General features: G+C 42.4%; 1 protein-coding gene across 1 annotated transcript in view; it reads left to right on the top strand.

Moving 5' to 3' along the window:
• The window catches only part of Slc26a4 (solute carrier family 26 member 4), a 50203-nt gene extending 29057 nt beyond the window's left edge, over positions 1–21146 (top strand). The window contains exons 10-20 of the mRNA XM_059279674.1: positions 1093–1170; positions 1285–1380; positions 1630–1736; positions 5303–5372; positions 7341–7433; positions 9443–9538; positions 10114–10344; positions 12412–12466; positions 13488–13633; positions 17170–17253; positions 19588–21146. Coding sequence (XP_059135657.1) covers positions 1093–1170; positions 1285–1380; positions 1630–1736; positions 5303–5372; positions 7341–7433; positions 9443–9538; positions 10114–10344; positions 12412–12466; positions 13488–13633; positions 17170–17253; positions 19588–19611 — 1080 coding nt within the window. The 3' untranslated portion in view covers positions 19612–21146. The remainder of the gene's footprint in view (positions 1–1092; positions 1171–1284; positions 1381–1629; positions 1737–5302; positions 5373–7340; positions 7434–9442; positions 9539–10113; positions 10345–12411; positions 12467–13487; positions 13634–17169; positions 17254–19587) is intronic.
• Positions 21147–21428: the final 282 nt, after the last annotated feature.

Raw genomic sequence — 21428 nt, 5'->3', positions numbered from 1 at the left:
AGGGAAGGAAGGGAGGGAAGAGGAGGCTAGCTCCTTAGACAAAAGAGGAAATTGTTCACCATGGTGCTGGGATCCTGGACCATGGAGTCAGAAGATGACAGAAAAAAGAAGTTAGACTTCTGCAAAGTGAGATTTTTATACCTATATAGTCATGATATTGCCCGGGCTGACCCATATATAAACATAAATGACCAGTGTACCAGATGGAATGAATGCTTTCCTTGTACATGTGCGGTGCCTGCTTCCTTTAGCTAGGACACCATGCACGGGGAGTGCTTGCGCTCAGTTGTCTCTCCCCTTCCTCTCTCTGTCTGCTTCTGGTTCCCTGTTCTTTCTCCTTTGTTTCAGAGTCTCTAGTCTTCTCAGCTATGCCCCACGATGTCTCAGCAGAGAATTCATTGACCAAGCCAACTGATCAAACCAGGAATAGGCCCCACCCCTCAGCCTCTCTCTAACTATTTATGGATCTTAGCAGAGCTTTTTTTGTCAGCGAAGGTGAAGATTCTGAGCTTCCTTTACCCTGTGACTGCTCCACTGCCTCAGCCAGTGTTTGGAACCTGTGCTACAACTGCTAGAGGAGACAGGAGCTGTGGTGTGCCAATGTGACGCTGTGAATTTGTAACAAGACGGCTTAATTTATTTTCTCTGGGTTGTTCATGGCAATTATAAGCTACAGGTATAATGTGAGTAACCATTATGGCTGCTGCTTCCACAATGCAGAAGAATCTAATATGCCATAAGGATTCATTCCCAAGAATGTGAGGGTCTGTGTCTCATGGCATGGTAGACAACCAGAAGGTTTCCCTCCTAAACATACTTATAGGCATCAGCCACTCAAATGAAATTCAAGACAAACTAGCTTTACTTTATCAGGGTTAGTTTTCATATTTTCTTTAATTTCTCAGCAATAGTGGGTATATATTGCTCTGGTTTTTTTTTTAATTTTGCATGGGCTTAACAAATAATGCTCCATATTTCTAAATACTGAGCAGAAAGGGAGGGATGAGGAAGTACTAAATGTGTCTGTGCACAGGTTCCTGTGCACACCTGTGGTGAGCAGGGTGAGCCCACCTCATGGAAAGTGTCTTTCAGGTTGCTGGCATCATCTCAGCTGGGATTGTAATGATTGCCATTGTTGCCCTAGGGAAGCTTCTGGAACCCTTGCAGAAGGTAAAACCCTGCTTTTCTGTGCACCAATTTCTCTTTACTAGACTGTTATTAGGGAAAGAGTGGAAAATTAGAGATCAGCACATGGAAACCTCTGCCTCCACTCTCTCTGTGCAGTCAGTCCTGGCAGCTGTCGTCATTGCCAATCTGAAAGGGATGTTCATGCAGGTGTGTGATGTTCCTTGTCTGTGGAAGCAGAATAAGACTGATGCCGTAAGTGACCTACCACGTCTGTCTTTAAAAGAGCTCAGTCCTGGCTGCTCCTGTCACATCATTATGACCCGTTTCCGAAGGCTAGCCTGAACTTTCGGAACTCCAGAGCAGAATTGGAGTAGTGTTGGGAAGCCAGAGCCTTGATGTCTTCTATGTGACAGTCCTAGATCTCTGGGACGATTTGTTTCCAATCACTTGATTGATATCTGGTGAACTAATGTAATTCTTTTCATTTCCATTCCCCTCTAGGTTATCTGGGTGTTTACATGCATAATGTCCATCATTCTGGGGCTGGACTTGGGTTTGCTAGCTGGCCTTTTATTTGGACTACTGACTGTCGTCCTGAGAGTTCAGTTGTAAGTACAAAACAAAACAAACAAACAAACAAACAAACAAAAGAAAAACAGGTATCTCATAGACAGCACAGCCTGAATTTTCCTAGGTTGTTTTTATAAGCATACAGACATTACTTCTTTTTATAAAATTATATATTGAATGAGTGTATGATTTACACACACAACACTTTACAATGTTGAATAGCTCTGATTAGTCTTACTCTACAGGTGAGAAAGTTTAAGCTCAGAAAATTTAAAGACCTTTCTTAATGCTTACGGTTACTAGTTGGCAGACTTAAATCCCAATGCAGCTCACTCCTGAATCTATGCCCTTACTCACATGCGCCACCCTGCTCTCCTTTGGCTGTGCTGAAGTGGAGGACAGACAGCTCAGCCAAAGACTGAACTCGCTTTGTTTGAATCATTTTTAAATCAGGTAAGTATTAGAGGCACTGGGCACCAGTCACAGAACTGGGCACCAGCAGAGAACTGAGCCCCAGGCACAGAACTGGGCACCAGGCACAGAACTGGGCACCAGCAGAGAACTGAGCACCAGCAGAGAACTGAGCCCCAGGCACAGAACTGGGCACCAGTCACAGAACTGGGTACCAGCAGAGAACTGAGCCCCAGGCACAGAACTGGGCACCAGGCACAGAACTGGGCACCAGCAGAGAACTGAGCCCCAGGCACAGAACTGGGCACCAGGCACAGAACTGGCACCAAGCACAGAACTGGGCACCAGGCACAGAACTGGGCACCAGCAGAGAACTGAGCCCCAGGCACAGAACTGGGCACCAGTCACAGAACTGGGTACCAGCAGAGAACTGAGCCCCAGGCACAGAACTGGCACCAAGCACAGAACTGGGCACGAGGCACAGAACTGGGCACCAGGCACAGAACTGGGCACCAGCAGAGAACTGAGCCCCAGGCACAGAACTGGCACCAAGCACAGAACTGGGCACCAGGCACAGAACTGGGCACCAGCAGAGAACTGAGCCCCAGGCACAGAACTGGGCACCAGGCACAGAACTGGCACCAAGCACAGAACTGGGCACCAGGCACAGAACTGGGCACCAGCAGAGAACTGAGCCCCAGGCACAGAACTGGCACCAGGCACAGAACTGGGCACCAGCAGAGAACTGAGCCCCAGGCACAGAACTGGCACCAAGCACAGAACTGGGCACCAGGCACAGAACTGGGCACCAGGCACAGAACTGGCACCAGGCACAGAACTGGGCACCAGGCACAGAACTGGGCACCAGCAGAGAACTGAGCCCCAGGCACAGAACTGGCACTAAGCACAGAACTGGGCACCAGGCACAGAACTGGGCACCAGCAGAGAACTGAGCCCCAGGCACAGAACTGGGCACCAGTCACAGAACTGGGCACCAGCAGAGAACTGAGCCCCAGGCACAGAACTGGCACCAAGCACAGAACTGGGCACGAGGCACAGAACTGGGCACCAGGCACAGAACTGGGCACCAGTCACAGAACTGGGCACCAGCAGAGAACTGAGCCCCAGGCACAGAACTGGCACCAAGCACAGAACTGGGCACCAGGCACAGAACTGGGCACCAGCAGAGAACTGAGCCCCAGGCACAGAACTGGGCACCAGGCACAGAACTGGCACCAAGCACAGAACTGGGCACCAGGCACAGAACTGGGCACCAGGCACAGAACTGGGCACCAGCAGAGAACTGAGCCCCAGGCACAGAACTGGCACCAGGCACAGAACTGGGCACCAGCAGAGAACTGAGCCACAGGCACAGAACTGGCACCAAGCACAGAACTGGGCACCAGGCACAGAACTGGGCACCAGGCACAGAACTGGCACCAGGCACAGAACTGGGCACCAGCAGAGAACTGAGCCCCAGGCACAGAACTGGCACCAAGCACAGAACTGGGCACCAGGCACAGAACTGGACACCAACACAGAACAAGTCAACTCCTCTATCTACCCTCACCCATTTTACTTATTTGAAGCTAGTAACTCATTATGCAACTGGGAGCTTTAAAATGGTTATTACAGCCAGGATTCATTCAAATCTGACAAATGAGGCACGTACCCAATTATGTGAAGTAAATAAGATTAGTTCATATGCTCAATGGGAGCAGCAGAGCTATGAATCATACGGTGGAACAGCCTATGAGGGCAGATGAGGCAAGCTGAAGGCAGATCTGTGGTGGTGACGGTTTTGTTCTGCCTTTGGTTTTAGTTATGTGTCCACATGGACTTGGGGGAGCACAGTCCCCACCCGTTTAGCTTTTCCTTGCCTTTCTAGACATCTGGCTTCTTCTCTCCTGTGCTTGGGCAGTGATAGAAGAAGACACCTGGGAAAACACCAGCATGGGTGTCTTCAGGTTAGCATGAGCTCACCTCTCCTGACCCACCCACCAGCTCTCTGCCTGCCACCCCTCCTCTGGCGTAGTGGTGCCTTCGTGGTGGTGCCTTCCTGAAAGGCCTGTGGCTGTCTCCCTCAGCACCCTAGGAGCACAGGATCCTGAAAAGGTTCATTAGCTTCCAGAGGGCCCAGTTTGCTACTAGGGAACAGTGAAGAAAGTGTAGACAACATTGCCTCCTGTGCTGAGTATGCTCAGTGCCCGTTTTTTGTTTTGTTTTTTTTGAGTCTGCTTGAGAAGGAAGTTGTTTTTTGTTTGTTTGTTTGTTTTGTTTTTTGTTTTTTGTGTTTTTTTTTTAAAGAGATAAAGACTAACTTATGAGGTTTAACTTAAAAATGAGCCCAGTATTGTGAGCCAAGGGAAAACTTGGTGGTACAATTTAGTTGCTGGTTTGGTAACCAGGATCCTACCCAATGAAAAGCAGTACCCTTCACAGTATTTACTTTCCAGTAATTATAATGTGGATCTAGAGAGCACAATGCTGAGAGGACCTCAAACAGATAGTCCTCCTCCAGGGGCTGCATTCAGCATATGTCGCCAGTCACAGTTAGAGAAACATGGAGTTTATCTGATCGCACCAGGAACAGGAACTCGGTGGTCTGGTTAGCGAGCAGGACTCCTTTCACCCAGGCTGCTGTTTCTAAAACCAGAGACTAATCTGATCACTTGCAGACACCATACTCAATCAAGAGGTTGCCATCAGTCATAAAGAAGTGGAAGGAGCCACAGACCCGTACGTTAAAGATGAAGGCTGTGCTTCCTATACTCAGTGGCTTCTCTAACTCCTCTAAACATCATTTTACCAACTAATAAAAATAAGGATAATAGTGCTGGCCATTCAGAGTTATGGTTGGGCTTCCAGACGACTTACAAGTGAGAAAGCTTTCCGATTCCCCTATAATTGTTATGCAGGCGGAAGTGCTCATTATCTCGCAACCCTCAGAAGAGGCTCACAGTTACTTCCTCTTTCTCCAGTTCCATGCAAACACCAGCTGTTCATTTCAGAGTTAAATACAGGAAAATGTCATCAGCAATAAAGACCAAGTCCAAAACACCAGACACCAGAATGATATTCTCTTTCATATGTATTATTTCTTTTTAACTTTTTAGTTGAAAAGGTGATTGTTGCAAAAACAACAACAACAACAACAAAAAAAACAACCTGATGTTCTTTTTCCTTCTTGCAGCCCATCATGGACCGGCCTTGGAAGTGTCCCCAGCACAGACATCTATAAAAGTATCACACATTATAAAAATGTAAGTGCCTTTGTGAGACACTTGTCACAGGGGGCTTGCTGGAATTTAAGGAGTCAACAGATTCCTCTTTTAGCCTGCTAAGTGCATGCAAGCCATGAAGATGTCTGTTGGGAAAGTTCATCAGCACACTGGGAGTGTCTTGAGAACTTTCAATTCAATGTGCCTTTCATTATAAATTGATTACAGGAATTTTGACCATACTAGTTGAATGTTATTTTGGTGTAAAATGAGGGGTAATCAAGAGGGATTAAATATAACAGGCATTTAATAAAAGTTATATTTCTGTCTGTAATCCATAGCCTTTATGAAATGGCCTGAAGTCTCTGTAAGATTTCTTTATTCAGCTTTAACAAGAGATCTTTACAGCTCTCAATCACCAAAGCTTTATTTGATATTTTTTTAAATAATTGGAATTGGAAGAAATAGTATATGAACCAGGAAATGAAAAACAAAGAAACTATGCATTACAATGATGGTCAGATGCTGCTCACAAACAAAACTGTTAGTGGCTACTAGGAGAAAAAAAAAGAGGCAAAAGCAGAGGGAGTTAAGAAAACATAAATTTACCTTTAAAAAAAGTGAATCAAGTGGTGGTGGTGGTGGTGGTGGTGGTGGTGGTGCATGCCTTTAATCCCAGCACTCCGGAGGCAGAGAGTTAGAGGCCAGCCTGGTGTATAGAGCTACAGAGCAAATTCCAGGGCAACCAAGGCTACACAGAAAAACCCTGTCTCAAAAAACCCAGAAGAAAGAAAGAAAGAATAAAATGGATATATGTTATGTAATAATATATATATTTAATATATAATATTTAATATATTTTATATATATCTGATTTTTACCTTAATATTAAAAAAACATTGCTATAAGGACAAGGGGTGGTGGTGCACGCCTTTAATCCCAGCACTCTGGAAGCAGAGGCAGATGCATCTCTGAGTTAGGGCCAGCCCAGTCTACACAGTGAGCTCCAGGATAGCTAGGACTACATAAAGAAACCCTGTCTCCAGAAGAAAAAAAAATAGATTACTGTATATTCAACCTGGAATTCTAGTAGCTGTCACTTAGTTTATTTCCATAACCTTTCTGTAATTTTGACCCAATTATCATCTAGAGCTGAAAAGTTAGTTCAGGTGTTGGAGATGAGGAGGCCATGTAAAATATGCCACAGTAACAGAGCAGTGTGCCCTCAGAAGCACATGCAAGAATCTAGTTTATAAAGCAGACTGTAAAGAGGTGCAACTGCACCACTCAGCGCCACTGTTGAGCTTTGCTGCTTAATAGGGAAACTTAGCTTCTAGTTTGGGAGCTCCAGATTCTAAGCTCTGTCTTGACAAGACTTTACCCAAGTCACTCACCCCCAGGGCCAAGGTGTTCTCATATGCAAGGGATAGACTGATATGGTTGTGACTGCTTAAGACTAGAAGACTCTGGTTGTGTGGGATTCACTCTTGGAGTGGCCACTCTGTGTTAGGGTGTAAACAAACAAAAAACGCGGTAGGGCAAAGTTTCTGAAACACAACCTCCAGATCCCTTTTGTCACCCCCACCCCACCCCATGCCAAAGAAGTTCAGCAAAATGAAAACTGTGGAGGCTGGAGAGCGGTCACATTGCCTTCAGAGCCACTTTTCTTCACATGGGTAGCAGCAGCAGCCTATGAGATTCAGCCTATGAGATCCTGATTCTGGTTCTGACTGATTCCGTGACCTCTGATTCTGGGCATCTTATCTCGTAACTCCCCTCTCAGAGGAACCTGCAGTACCGCTGGCCAGCCCCTGAGCAACCATGTCATCACAACAGGCAGAGCGTCAGGTGAGGGTCTGAGGTGCAGATTTACTTATCTCTCTCTCTCTCTCTCTCTCTCTCTCTCTCTCTCTCTCTCTCTCTCTCTCTCTTTCTCTCTGTCTCTCTCCCCTCTTTCTCTCTCTCTCTCTCCCCTCTTTCTCCCTCTCTCCTTCTTTTTTAAAATACCAGCTTGAAGAGCCTGAAGGAGTGAAGATTCTGAGATTTTCTAGTCCTATTTTTTATGGCAATGTTGATGGTTTTAAAAAATGTGTCAAGTCCACAGTAAGTATTTTATTCCTAAAAGTTTGACTTTTTTAAACTTATTTTCTGATTTGACTTATTTGTTGGGACCAACTAGAAATAAGGCCTTAGGCTTGGTTCTCTGTGTGGCATTAAAAACTATGTTGTGGCATGGTGTGGTAATACACGCTTGTAATCCCAGGATTTAAGAGACTGAGGCAGGAGGATTGCTGTAAGTTTGAGACCAGCTTGATTTACATAGGCTAGGCAGGGCTACAGACTTAGACCTAGTCTCACAAAAGCAAAATACATAATGAACAAACAACTATATTATAACATCTATTCTCCATATAACCTACAATGTGGGAGGGAAGGGGAGGAGAGGGTGAGGGGGAAGAGAGGAGAGGAGAGGACAGGAGAGGACTGGAGAGGAGAGAGAGACAGACAGGGATTTGGAATTGGGTCTGAGGCATGCAGGTAGGAAGCACAGAGTCAGAGGCTAGGATTTACTGAGTTCCAGAGGCTGTGTGAACTGGTTGCTCCAGCAGAGACAGGTAAGAGAATCCAGCTGCCTTTCATAAATAGATACAGCTATTCAGAACAATACCATGCCTTGAAGACTTTTATTTTAAAAATAGTTTCATTCATAAAATATACATTTTTGCTGACATGTAGTAAGTTTATTACTTTAAGAAATAGTTTTAAATGTTTAAAAAATAGAAGAGGGGCTGAAAGACAGCTCAGCTGTTAAGAATATTTCCTCACCTAGCAGAGGAAAGGCGTTTGGATCCTACCCCCACATCAAGTGGCTCATAAATACAGCTCGAAGGAATCTGGCTTCCCTTCTGCCCCTGTGGGCACCTGCACACATGTGCACATCCACACACACATAAATACAATATTTAAAAAAGAAGCCAATAGAAATTTTAGTTGCAGATACTGGGTGTCTCTTAGGTGTCTATTGCTGGGATAGAACACCATGGCCAAAAGCGACTTGGGGAGGGGAGGGTTGATTTCATCTCAAAACTCTCAGGTCACTTTCATCACTGAGGGAAGTCAGGGCAGGAGCTGATGCAGAGGCCAGGCAGGATGGCTGCTTACTAGCTTGCTCCTCCTGGCTTTCTCGGCTTTTCTTACACAACTGAGGACTTCCTGGCCTGGGGTGGCTGTGTCTTCCCATGTGAATCATTAATCATGGAAATTCCTGACAGATTTCTCTACAGGCCAATCATAAGAAAGCACTTTCTCAGTTGAGAGTCCCTCTTCCCAAGTGACTCTAGCCTGTGTCAAGTTGACATAAAACTTTCCAACCAAATAGTGTGAGGAAGGTGGTGTGCTGGGTGTTGGGGAAGTATGTTAACTGAGAGGGGTAAGCACAGAGGAGTGGACAGGGGTTGCCCTGCCGGAGTAAAGAGTACAAAGTGTCAATGTGGTAAAGGAGTAAAAGACTCTTGTCTCCAGTGCCATGCTATCCTTGCAATATGGAATTTGCCAGAGTGCTATTTTCCTGTTTCGAGAGTAAACTAGCTCAAAGAGAAGCTAACAGACCTTCCCTTAATAACAAAGGGGCTTTGTGACATCAGGAAAATACAGACTTAAATATAAATTTTGTCTTTTTTACTGGCTTAGAGCCTTTAACCTGCTAGTCTTCCCTCCTCATCTCTAGTGGGGTAGGGTGCCTGGCGATGAAGAGGAGTCTACTCCCTTAGATCTCATAATTTTTTTTTTCTGGCAGGGGTTCTTTCAAAATAGTATCTTTTAAGAAATAGCCATTCTGGGGTCTGGAGAGATGGCTCAGCAGTTAGGAGAGCTTACTGTTCTTTGAAGCACCAAGTCTGAATTCAGTAGGGGAGTTCACAACCCCCTGTCACTCCACCTGCAGGGCATCTTACACCCTCCTCCGGACTCCTTGGACATCAGCAACCCACATGTGCACATACCCACATACAGACACATAAGTAACAATAAAAGTGAAACAACCCCTCAGATAACAAATGCCATGGAACATTAAGAACCAGACATTTTTAAGTAACTGACATTTATTTCCAAAGGTTGGATTTGATGCCATTAGAGTTTATAATAAAAGGCTGAAAGCACTGAGGAGAATACAGAAACTCATCAAAAAAGGACAATTAAGGGCAACAAAGGTGAGACAACATCTTTCTCCCCCTCTAGGTCCTTTCTCTGATAAAAGCAGTTAGATGGTCTAAAATTAAAACCACCCCATTTGCTATCCAGAGGCACAAGAGCAGATGACAGACATGCATCCCAGAACAACCGATCTGTTATAAGCTCCAGGGGAAGGGTGGGGTAATGAAACCAGTAGAGCTCCCTCATAACAGAGGCAGCCCCCATTAAAAATGAGCATCTGTACTATTTTTAAACATTATTTTTACTGAAAAGAACAAGGTACAAATTCAATACCAGAAAACTACAATAGTAGTTTCATGAACTTTCACAGTTTTTGCTGTGACTTTTCTGTATCTCTTGCAAAAGTCCCACAATCATCCAGAAATCCAATTTCTTGGCTCCTTGGTCTTCCATTTTCTTCTTAGAGAGTAGCAAAGTATAGATGGTAGTAAAATTCATTTTTCAAGACTGCATTCCCTTGCTATATTGGTTTTCTAAGTGGTCCATGCAGGACTTTTGAACAGTTTGGGGTGAACTGATGAAAGGTATTTTGTATTATTGACAATAAAGTTGGTGGTGTTTTCTTTCTTAGAACGGGATCATAAGTGATGTTGGTTCATCAAATAATGCTTTTGAACCTGATGAAGATGTTGAAGAGCCAGAGGAACTTGATATTCCAACCAAAGAAATTGAGATTCAAGTGGACTGGAACTCTGAACTCCCGGTTAAAGTGAATGTCCCAAAAGTGCCAATCCACAGCCTGGTGCTGGATTGTGGAGCCGTGTCCTTCCTGGATGTGGTAGGAGTGAGGTCATTGCGAATGGTGAGGTTCTGGTTGTTTGTACTGTAGACTTGGGGTGTTGGCAATGATAAAGTGAAGGAATGGGTCACTCGGCTGTGTGAAAGGGCTCTGTAATTTGTCTAAGTGAATTTTCTTTTCTCTTCTTCTTCCTCCTCTCCCTCCTCCTTTTTGGCAATAGAGCATAAGCTCTGGAGTCAGGCTCTGTGAAGCGAATCCTGCCTCCACTACCAAGAACAAGTTTCTTAATCTGCCTTTGTCTTGGCTTCTTCTTTTGTAATATAACCAGAATGATGGTATTTACTACACAGGTATCATGAAGATCAAGTGAACAGCATATATAAGTAATACAGAAGAGTTTCTGGCACACAGACATCTCTTAGAAGATGTTAATACTTAGTATGTTTTATTTTTCTGAGAATGTAAATGTTTTTCATGAAAACAAGGAAAAGTGGTACAGCTTGTGTTAAGTATTATATTCTACTTGTTATGGAACAGCAATAGGACTGAACTAGAAGAGGCAGGCATTGTTAAGAAGCAAGGGCAGGCCTTGGGTCATACCCAGGAAGTCAGGGCAATAGTAAGCAACTTGCTGGACAGAAGCACTCACAGAACCAAGAGCAACAGCAGAATCTCAAGTTCATTCATTCGATGTTTCAATGTGTGCTGATTGCTCCACCTAGCAGAAGACTCGTGATGAGGTAGGCCCAGTTTCTCTACTAAGAGGAAGGTAAACATTCAATCATGTACAAACAACTGCAGTAGGTGCTTCAGTGTACTTTAAATAGGTGTTATCCCAAGTGTTAAATTCAGATGAAGCTTCAGGTAGGTACCAAGAGGGTCAGAGAGAGAGGTCGGCAGGGTAAGGCATCAACAAGAGATATAACTACAGGAAACAGGCTTCTGTCTAGTTTTAGCTTAGCTGAGGGCTACCACTGCAGGAGAGAAACTGATGCCAGGGTCTGGGTGCTAGGTAGGTGAGTATTTACACTTGGCAAAAGGCTATGAGAATATGCTGTGAGGCTCTGTTCTCTCAGCAGGTCTGTTAGCTCATTTGAGAACACATGCTGGCCCTTTGTTGTTTATCTCTGCCTGTGCAGTGATATCTCTTGGTGTATAGATTATACTGGCCCCTTGGTTTAATGGTTTTATAGAGTCCTAATGCCAGAATATGTTCCACACTTGAATAGCTGTTTATGTTATAGTGACAATTAGTTTGGATTTTTTTTTTTAAAAAATCAAACTTTTAATGGTCATTGTAAATTCACACTTAGTTTTGAGGGATATTAGAGAAATTCTATGTACCTCCTTCCTAATTTCTCCCAATAGTTATATGGTATCAAAAACTATAGTACAAAAGTGAAATCAAGATAATTGGCATTGGTACATTTAAAACAAAGACCTGGATGTTTAGTGAGATTTGACTTTTTGGTAAGTCTTATACTTTTTGTTACAATGAGCAAGAACTATTTGGGAGCCTAACTACTTCATTGTTTCTTTCCTTCTACAAATATTTATTGAGTACCTCTGGGTTATGAATTGCCAGCTACCACACATTGGATGTTGTTCTTCCTCTGTCTTTTTAAAAACAGGTCTTGCTATGTAATCCTTGAATTAAAAGCTCCTTGCTTCAGCCTTTTGAGTGATAGCATTACCAGCGCAAGCTACCTTACTTGGTGTGCTGTTTCTTATATTTTTGGTTGTGAGCCTAGCCTTTAATGGCTGAGCCATCTCTCCAGCCCGGTGTGCTGTTTCTTAAGATACATCACATACATTTTTTTTTTCATTTTTTTTGAGACAGGGTTTCTCTGTGTAGTTTTGGTGCCTGTCCTGGATCTCACTCTGTAGACCAGGCTGGCCTCGAACTCACAAAGATCCACCTGGCTCTGCCTCCCAAGTGCTGAGATTAAAGGCATGAGCCACCACCGCCCAGCCCATCACATATATCTTTATCTACAGCATTATGTCAGGCTGAAAATATCTATGGTTTTCCAGTAATAAACTCTCCTGAAAGTCTTGATTAACCATAGAAATGTTGACATTTCTCCTGAGCAAATGTTTAAATACGACTGAATTCTTTTCTATTTTTAGATTGTCAAAGAATTTCAGAGAATTGATGTGAATGTGTACTTTGCTTTGCTTCAAGGTAAATGCCTATGTGCACATATATCAAACTTGCCCAACATCTCCTCCCTTGGAATGTGAATATATGATGTCTGAAGGCCTTCTAAAAAATCAAACAAAATTAAAAAAAAACTATTTTGTATTGTAGTACAGAATGTCTAAGAAAATATCATCATAGTAACCTTTAAATATGCAGTTAATCACAACATTAAATAATTGTGTGCTATTTCCAAAACTTTTCATCACCACAAATAACTGTGTACCTATTACAGTAGCTTAGGGCATTTTTGAGCTTTGAAAGAGATTTCTTCCAATTTGTGCCATAGAGCCAGCAAAGTATTGAAACTTGTTTCCTGACAGTGGTGTTAGTGACTGTGGGGACATTGTTTCTGGGGAGAGCAGAGGTGAGACAACGGTGATCTTTTGGAACAGGAGAAATGCCAAGTATGAGTCTCTGTGACTTGTCTATAAGTAGAGGAGGGTACTGGTGCTTGGGATGAGTTCTCTGAGAGAGCCTGAGATGGGGATTTATGCACAAGTGGTTGAGGGCGTGAGGGAAGAGGGACAGGGCAGGAGATGAGGCTGGTCAAGCACCTGATGTCAGAAGTTTGACTACACAAGTGGCTGTAGTCAGGGGTGGTTATGCAGGGCCCCACTTTATACCTTCATCTGTCAGTCAGTGGATGCAGGCCAGGTATGTGTGTGGGAGCTCCCCAGGCCTCTTCAAGTTCTACAGCTTCCAGTGGCCAGAGAAATTCTCTGAAAAGGGCACAGCTGTGAACCAGCAGCCAGGTTCACAGCAACTGGGGGATGGGAACATTGGCTTGGCAAAAGGGTCACCAAGACAGACTGCAAGCAACTGTGGGCTGACCATGCTGTGTGCTGCTGGTAAAGAAAGACAGCTGTGTTAGAGCAGGGTCACAATTTAGAAATGAGAAAATAATGAAAAGGTGCTACCAAATTAAAAAACAACAACAACCTGATATCATTTGATGTTACAAAAATCCTTTTTCTAGCAACTAAACATTCTTTTTCATTTGCAGACGATGTGCTAGAGAAGATGGAGCAGTGTGGGTTCTTTGATGACAACATTAGAAAGGACAGATTCTTTCTGACGGTTCATGATGCTATACTCTATCTGAAGAACCAGGTTAAATCCAGGGAGGGCCAGGATTCTCTTCTAGAGACGGTAAACATTCACCTAACTCTAGTCTGAAAGCCAGGCTAACCTCTGGCTTTTAGGCCATCTGTTGAACTTCTAAGAGCCAGTTTCTCCTCGGTGAAGTGGGGGTAAAACCACTTACTGCTGGAAAGACTGGAGGACTAAAGTAGTTTCTAGGAAGGTTGATGCCCAAGACTTGAGTTCTGCAGTGTGCACGTTCACTGACAAATGTGGCATTAGCTGCAATGCTTTTTTAGAAAACAGCACTGAATCTTGATTTTCTGTGATGTGTGAATCTTGATTTTTCTGTGATGCGTGTGCACAAATGTAGTATTTATTATACCAATGTGGAATCCTTAATTTACGAAGTTAAGATTCAATTCATAAGTAATCTTTGGAAAACAAACAAAGAACAAAAAATGAGGAGCTTGGAAAACTGAAGGCTTGATCGCTGTGCAAGTGTAAGGGTCTGAGACAGCTCCACAGCACCCATGTAGATAAGAAAAACAACAAACCAAACATTGGTGATGTGTGCCTGTGATCCCACTGTTTGGGTGTGGCAATAGGTGAATTCCAGGGCTCTCTGCCAGCCAGGATAGCCGTGTTGGCTCCATGTTTAATGAGAGACCCTATCTCAAAAAAAATTAGATGGAGAGCGACAAAGGAAAATATCCTGATATTAACATCTGACCTACACATGTATCCTCACGGGCAAGTACCGCCCCCCACCACAAAAAATTAAAACCATAAGCAAATCCAGGTTCATTTTCTCTCACAAAATGGGAAATATTATCATTTCCTAGAAGTCTTATTTTGTCAATTCTCCTTTCAAGTAGTGAGAAGAGGCAAACCTGCTTGGACTCCTTGCCTGGGTCTACTGTAGGTGTGAATGAGAACCTCATTTCTCATGGTGAATTTGAGACACTGTAGCAGGTTCTTTTCTGTTGCTGTGATAAAAATACCACAACTAAGAGTTTACTTGAGTTCACGGTTCCAGAGGGCCCACAATGGCAGGGAAGGCATGGTACAGAGGTAGGAGCTGGAAGCTGGCTGGTCACATTTTATCCACACACAGAAAGGGCAGGAAGTGGGGCAAGGCTATGAAACATCAAAGCCTGCCCCAAGTGACATTCTTTCTCTAGCAAGGCTCCACCACCTAAATGTTCCATAACCTCCCCAAACAGTGCTACCTACTAGGGACTAAATGTTCAAATACATGAGCCTATGGAGAACATCTTCCATTTAAATTACCATTAACACATGAAAAACAATTATCCTTTTAACATAATCATATTGTATTACTTACGATGTTTCCTAAGGCTAAGATAAGCAGATCTTTTATTACAGATTAGAAGTTGGTGTTTGGAGTAAAACTAACTCAGAAACTATTGCATTATTCTTTTTAGCTGTCAGTACAGAGGATGTTCTGCTAATGTTCCTGGTGAAAAGAGCAGCCCAAGCTACTGAAAGTGTCCATCTCAAATACACAAGTGTCCATACCTACTAAAAAGAAAAGCTAGGGGCTGGAGAGATGGCTCGGTGGTTAAGAGCACTGGGTGCTCCTCCAGAGAACCCAGGTTCAGTTTCTAGCACCCCCATGGTGGCTTACAACCTTCTGTAACTCCAGTCAAAGGGGATCTGATACCCTCTTCTGGCCTTTGTGGGTACCAGGCATACACTTGGCACACATACGTATGTGTAGACAAAACACTCATACACATAAAATAAATAAAAATTTTTTCTTTAAAAAAGGAAAGCTACATGTAAGATGCTAATCTAAAATTCACCACCTTTGTTTCCTATCCAACTTAAAAATTTCTAACCCAGGCTGGAAGTAGCTCAGAGGTTAGGAGCGCTAGCTGCTCTTCCAGAGGTCCTAAGTTCAATTCCCAGCAACAACATGGTGGCTCACAACCATCCGTAGTAAGATCTGGTGCCCTCTTCTGGCCTGCAGGGATACAAGCAAACAGAACTCTGTAATAAATAAATCTTTAAAAAAAAAAAAAATTTAACCCTAGATTAAAAACAAAGCTGGCTCATATAGCTTTTTGAGACCACACATCAAAAGTAAAACAAAACCACGGCACCAAGTTCCTTCTCAACAGGAAAGCAGTTCTGTGATTTGTTAGCACCCATTCTGATGTAAAATCTTAGGCCACAAATGTGATAAAGCTGAATGAGGAACAGTGCACTCACTATATCAGACTAGACTGATTCAGTCAGTGAGGTGCTGTGAGTGGCTGGCCTAGATTTTCACTTTCAGTCTATGTTAGCTAGAGTATAAATGATTTCTTGCAAGTTGGGCAGAGCATTTCTGGCTCCAGTGAGACTGGGAAACTTGCCTGTCTCCACAGCGTCCATCGTGAAACTTGACCCATCCTCACCCAGTGGTTTCCTTTCCTTCAGAAAGTCACTTGCTCAGATATTTAGATGCAGAGATTTACTACAAGATTTATCCTAGCATAGCCACAATCTGCATCTACCATTCCATCATATTAAGACCATTTGTACAGGGACTTGGCCTTTAACTGACTTTCACATCAATAAAGAACACTGGGCTGTTTGTGAGACAAAAAGTAGAAAACTAGTACTATAGGATGACATTTTAGCTTTGGTATACACTTGGTATTACTTTAGAAATGACCTCAATGAACAAGAAAAATGCAAGTTATATTGTGTTGGGGGATGTCTTTCTGTATGCTGTGAATATGTGTTGTTCCCATTGGTTAATAAATAAGCTGCTCTGACCTATGGCAAGTCAGGTTATAGCCAGGCAGGAAATCCAAGAGAGAGACAGGAAGAAGAAAGGCAGAGGCAGAGGAAACATGAGCCAGCTGCCCAAGGAGCAACACATAATGGGACACAGGTAAAGCCAAGGAACACGTGGTGGTACATAGATTAATAGTTATGGGTTGAGTTCAGTTGTAAGAACTAGCTAGTGAGAAGCCTGAGCCAATAGGCCATACAGTTTGTAAATAATGTTAAACATCTGAGTGATTATTTTATAAGTGGCTACAGGACCTCAGGGCTGGAAGGGACTGGAGAAATCTTCTGGCTACATGATATCCTCCATGGAAAGGATTAAATTATACATTACCCCTGAAAAGCAGAAATGTCCTAAACAGTCAATTCCTCCTCCAATAAAATTAAATTCCACTAAATTCAGATTGGGATCCTATATTGTCCTGAGTCACCAGCCCACTGTGGTATAATCAAAATGTGCTCAAAGCTGTATTAAGTGTTCTTAGCTTAGCTGTCAAAAGACAAGCACTCTTGACTGCTTGTTGGGGGTGTCTTGTTAAGAGGTACATACTTCAGAGGTAGAGAAGAAAGCGGTTAAAGGAGTTTACACAGGGGAAACTGGACCAGTTTGAATGTTTTTAAAAATGGTAGAGGGAAACTCCTAAGATGAGAAATATGAAGGAGCAAGAAATTAGAAGAGGATTCTGAAATCCATAGATTACAGATGACAGTATCAGTGAAGCTTCAAGTCATTTCAGTGGTATGTGCTATATTTGATGTTATTGTATTTCCAATAAAAACTGTGTATGTTCTTTGTCAAGATCACCCTCATTCAAGACTGTAAAGATTCTCTTGAACTGATGGAAACAGAGAAGAATGAGGAAGAACTTGATGTTCAGGATGAGGTATGGTCATTATTTTATGTAGAAAATAATTGGATTTAATATTGAATAAATGGAGTGAACAAGCAGTGAATTATTTAAGAGCCATCCAGGGAAAATCCAAAAATATCCTGAAAGGTATAGCTTTATAGGAGGAGAAATGGAAAGAGGAAATTCCCTCAAGGATGACAAAGACTTGGGGAACTTTAATTTCGGGCATAGAGAGATGACCAGTGACTGGTCGCCATAGGCTAGTTCTGATTTTATATTGAACTCAAAGCACACTTCTTCCTAGAGACCTAAGGCTATGGGGTAGGGAAAGGGGACAGGGGATTTCTAACGGAGGGCCACAGTCAGTCTTCACCTGACTAATGATGGCTTACACACTTCCTTTGCACCATACTGAGGCTGTTTCAGGTGATCATGCCATCAGACTGTTTCTAGGATAGCTGACTGAATTTGAAGAATCTGAGTAAACTTTAGGGTTTTACTTCTAAGCAAAATAAGAGCAACTACGGAAGATCAGATAATTTTTTATCATGAAATTACCAAAGAATATAAATAAAAATAAGATAACTTTATACTTGATCTTAGCCAAAAGGCTGAAAATTAAAAGAATTTTAAAGTGCAAGTTTTCTTAGAAACCAATAATGTGATATTCCAGCCCATGCAGAAATCCCTCCTACACCAACCTGATTCACTTAATTTAGATTCTCTGTGAAAATTTCCAGACACTGGTAACCAGTGACTTCTCAAGGGAAGTTTCCATGGATAGAAATCCCAGTTAATTGTGCCTATGAAAGTGAGCTTGGCCTTTCTGTAGTAACTACCAGCTATGCTTTCCCTAGCAACACAGGCCTTCCCTTGGGCCAGGCTATCACTCATTGATAACACCTCTGTTTCCACCAGACTCCCAGAGCAGCTTTTTCCAATTCCTTCTGTCAGTCTTCACAGATAAGCAGTCTATCAATGCTTTGCTGGCCAACAAAGGAACCTACAAGTAGTTAGGGTGCCATGGAAACCATGCAACCATGACCATTTTGAGCTCATTGAGATATTTAAAGAACATATGTCTGTTTTTATTATAGCTACATTAAAATCTTGGGCTCTATTTAACAGGAGTCAAATAAAGACAGGTGCATTTTCACAAAAACTATGATAGACCTGGGTTCTCCGTTCATACTTAGGCAATTGGTTTCTGTCTCAAATGCAAGATCACATTCAGTTCTGCTAGACTGCATTTTGGATCCAGTTTATTAACAGTTTTGGTTTTCACTGTCATCTCACATACTTACTTCAAGTCTGATAAGCAAACTATGATGATTTTCCAGGTCCTGACGGAAAGCACTAGGTAACATTCAAGCCCCTGTAGTAAAATTAGGCAGAGAATTTCGTGGAAGAAAGTAATGTTAGAATGAAAAATCACAAGCCTGGTGTCTTGGCCCCCTAATAAGCCTTTGAAAGTCATTATTAAACCAAGAAATCTTTCCAGCTTTGGTAATTTATGACTCTATGAGGTCCTGGGTTCGATTCCCAGCACAAAATAAATGGACTCCTGTAATCCCAACACTTTGGAGGTAAAGGCAAGGAAGATCAGAAGTTGAAGTGTATCTGAAGCTACCTCTGGGGCTTGATGCCAACTTGGGCTAGAGATCTTATCCCCAAGAAATAAATGAATGAATGAATAAAGAAATAAATAAAGGAACTTGAGTGACTACCACACTGTGGAATAGATTGTTACTAATTTCCACATAAAATGATCGTTCAGCCAAGGCTTCTAAGGTTATGAAGCATTGTAGCAGTTGGAATTTGAAACCAGACAGACCTGTTGAGCTACTCCTGAATCTGGTTCTTACTGGCTGTTCAGCCAGCACATCCCTCTTTCATTTCAGTACCTGCATGGTAATACACAGAGTGGTGAAAACTGAAGGCTGCATATGAAGAGTAGGGTTTTATACTTAGTGTCCAATGAACAGTAATCACTGCTTTACATAAACCCAATTAGAAGTATGATGAGAATTGAAATTGTCTTCTCTCCTTTTTTTATGATACATACCTGGGAAAAATCAAGCAACCAATACTAGAAAAACATATTTTAAAAAAAGATAATGTAGGGGGCTGGAGAGATGGCTCAGAGGTTAAGAGCACCGACTGCTCTTCCAGAGGTCCTGAGTTCAATTCCCTGCAACCACATGGTGGCTCACAACCATCTGTAATGAGATCTGGTGCCCTCTTCTGACTTGTAGTCATACATGCTGTATACAAAATAAATAAATCTTTAAAAAAAAAAAAAAAAAAGATAATGTAGCCCTAGAGAACTAAGTTGGTCAATATTTTGTTTCCCCTTTTCTTTCACAGGCCATGCGTAGACTTGCTTCCTGAGAGTGGGTTCAGGGGTCACTGTCAGCAAGGACTCCTAGACAGACATGGCCATCAGGTCATTCTCTGCAAGTGTTCTCTGCACTGATTATTTCTTCGTACTTAAACAGCCATCCTTTTACTGCTATGTTAGAAATATTTACATTTTTAGCTGGGCCGTGGTGGCGCACGCCTTTAATCCCAGCACTTGGGAGGTAGAGGTAGGTGGATCTCAGTGAGTTCAAGGCCAGCCTGATCTACAAAGTGAGTTCCAGGACAGCCAGGACTGTTACACAAAGAAAACCTGTCTTGAAAAACAAAACAAAACAAAACAAAACAAAACAAAAACAATTCACATTTTTAAACTTCTTAGGTATTACACAAGAAACACTTGCCATTTCTATGTCTTAATGTAGAAAATAAGCAGCTTAGCTCTAAAATATCCAAAACCATGAGAATTATCCCTGAAAATCAGCAATGTCCGGTTACTGTGCTCAGTGCTGCTAACACCAAAACAGGTTTGTTGTCTGTGCCCACAGGGTAGGCTCTATCCCTGTTAAGTTGCAGTAAGTGTTGATGCAACACAGACTTTATGGGCAAGTGAGTCAGGAAGGACTAATCAAAAAGAAAGATGATTCCCTGATTGACCCTGAAATCCATGTGTTGTGTTGATTGCAGTGAGAAAGGTAAAATAGAATTACTAATGCACTCATTAATGAGCTTAAAAAAATAAAACCAATCTCTGAAACATAATTTTGTTTAGATTTATTTTGTGTATGAGTGTCTTGTTCTTATGTGTACCATGTATGTGCCTGGTGCCCAAGAGGTTAGAAAAGAGTATCAGATAGCCTGTGTGTGGAGTTATAGATGGTTGTGAGCTGCTGTATAGGTCCTGGGAACTGAATCCAGGTTCTCTGCAAGAGCAACAAGTGGTCTTAACCACTGAGCCATCTCTCTATTCCCTATAATCTCTATTTTAAAAATGCAGCTTTAGCTTATCTTTTTGTGTATAAGTGCTCCCTGTAGAAGGGCAGATAAGCTCTCTTCTACTTAAGGTCTGACATGAGAGCCAGGCATGGTGGTGCACATCTACCATCCTAGGCCTTGCGAGGCTGGGGCAAAAGGAGCAAGAGCTCATGGTCTATTGCGCTGCATAGTGAGACCACATTTTAAAAAATCTAACATGAAGACAATTTTGACCAAACCCTTTTTTTTTATAGAAGACCACGGTGATGAGGACAAGTTTTTCTCTACTATTCAGTAGTACTCAGAGGAAACAGTCATAAATGGAATTCTAACCACTTTAAAAACAATCCAAGGCAGAGTGGTGGTGGCACACACCTTTAGTCCTAGCACTTGGCAGGCAGATCTCTCTAAGTTTGAGGCCAGCCTCATCTTCAGAGCAAATTCCAGGACAGGCTCCAAAGCTACACAGAGAAACCCTGTCTCGAAAAAACAAAAAAACAAAACAAAACAACCCCCCCAAAAACCCAAAAAACTAAAAAGTAAATTATCTATAGTAATCTATATTTAAAGTGAGCTTTTAAATACAAAGTATTCTAAATGGAGTCAATACAAAAATAAAAATAGTTTTGAATATACACATCAGAAATGTGCATTAAAAAATACACATTTTAAGCCAGAATATTTCCTACTTTTTAAATTTTTTTACTTGATATTTTCTGAGTACCAACAATTTCTAGGTATCCATGTACTATATAGTCTTTGGTCTCCTGCACTAACTACATAGTTCATTCTGGAGTAAAACTGCACTTCATTTCTAGAGAAAAACAAGTATGTAGCCTCAACTGAGATGCTCTGCTTGAGAACCATAGGGTGCT

This window comes from Peromyscus eremicus, chromosome 14 (genome assembly GCF_949786415.1).
Source record: "Peromyscus eremicus chromosome 14, PerEre_H2_v1, whole genome shotgun sequence".
NCBI lineage: Eukaryota > Metazoa > Chordata > Mammalia > Rodentia > Cricetidae > Peromyscus > Peromyscus eremicus.
Note: the sequence above shows the minus strand (reverse complement) of the source record. Positions and strands in the feature narration are given on the sequence as shown.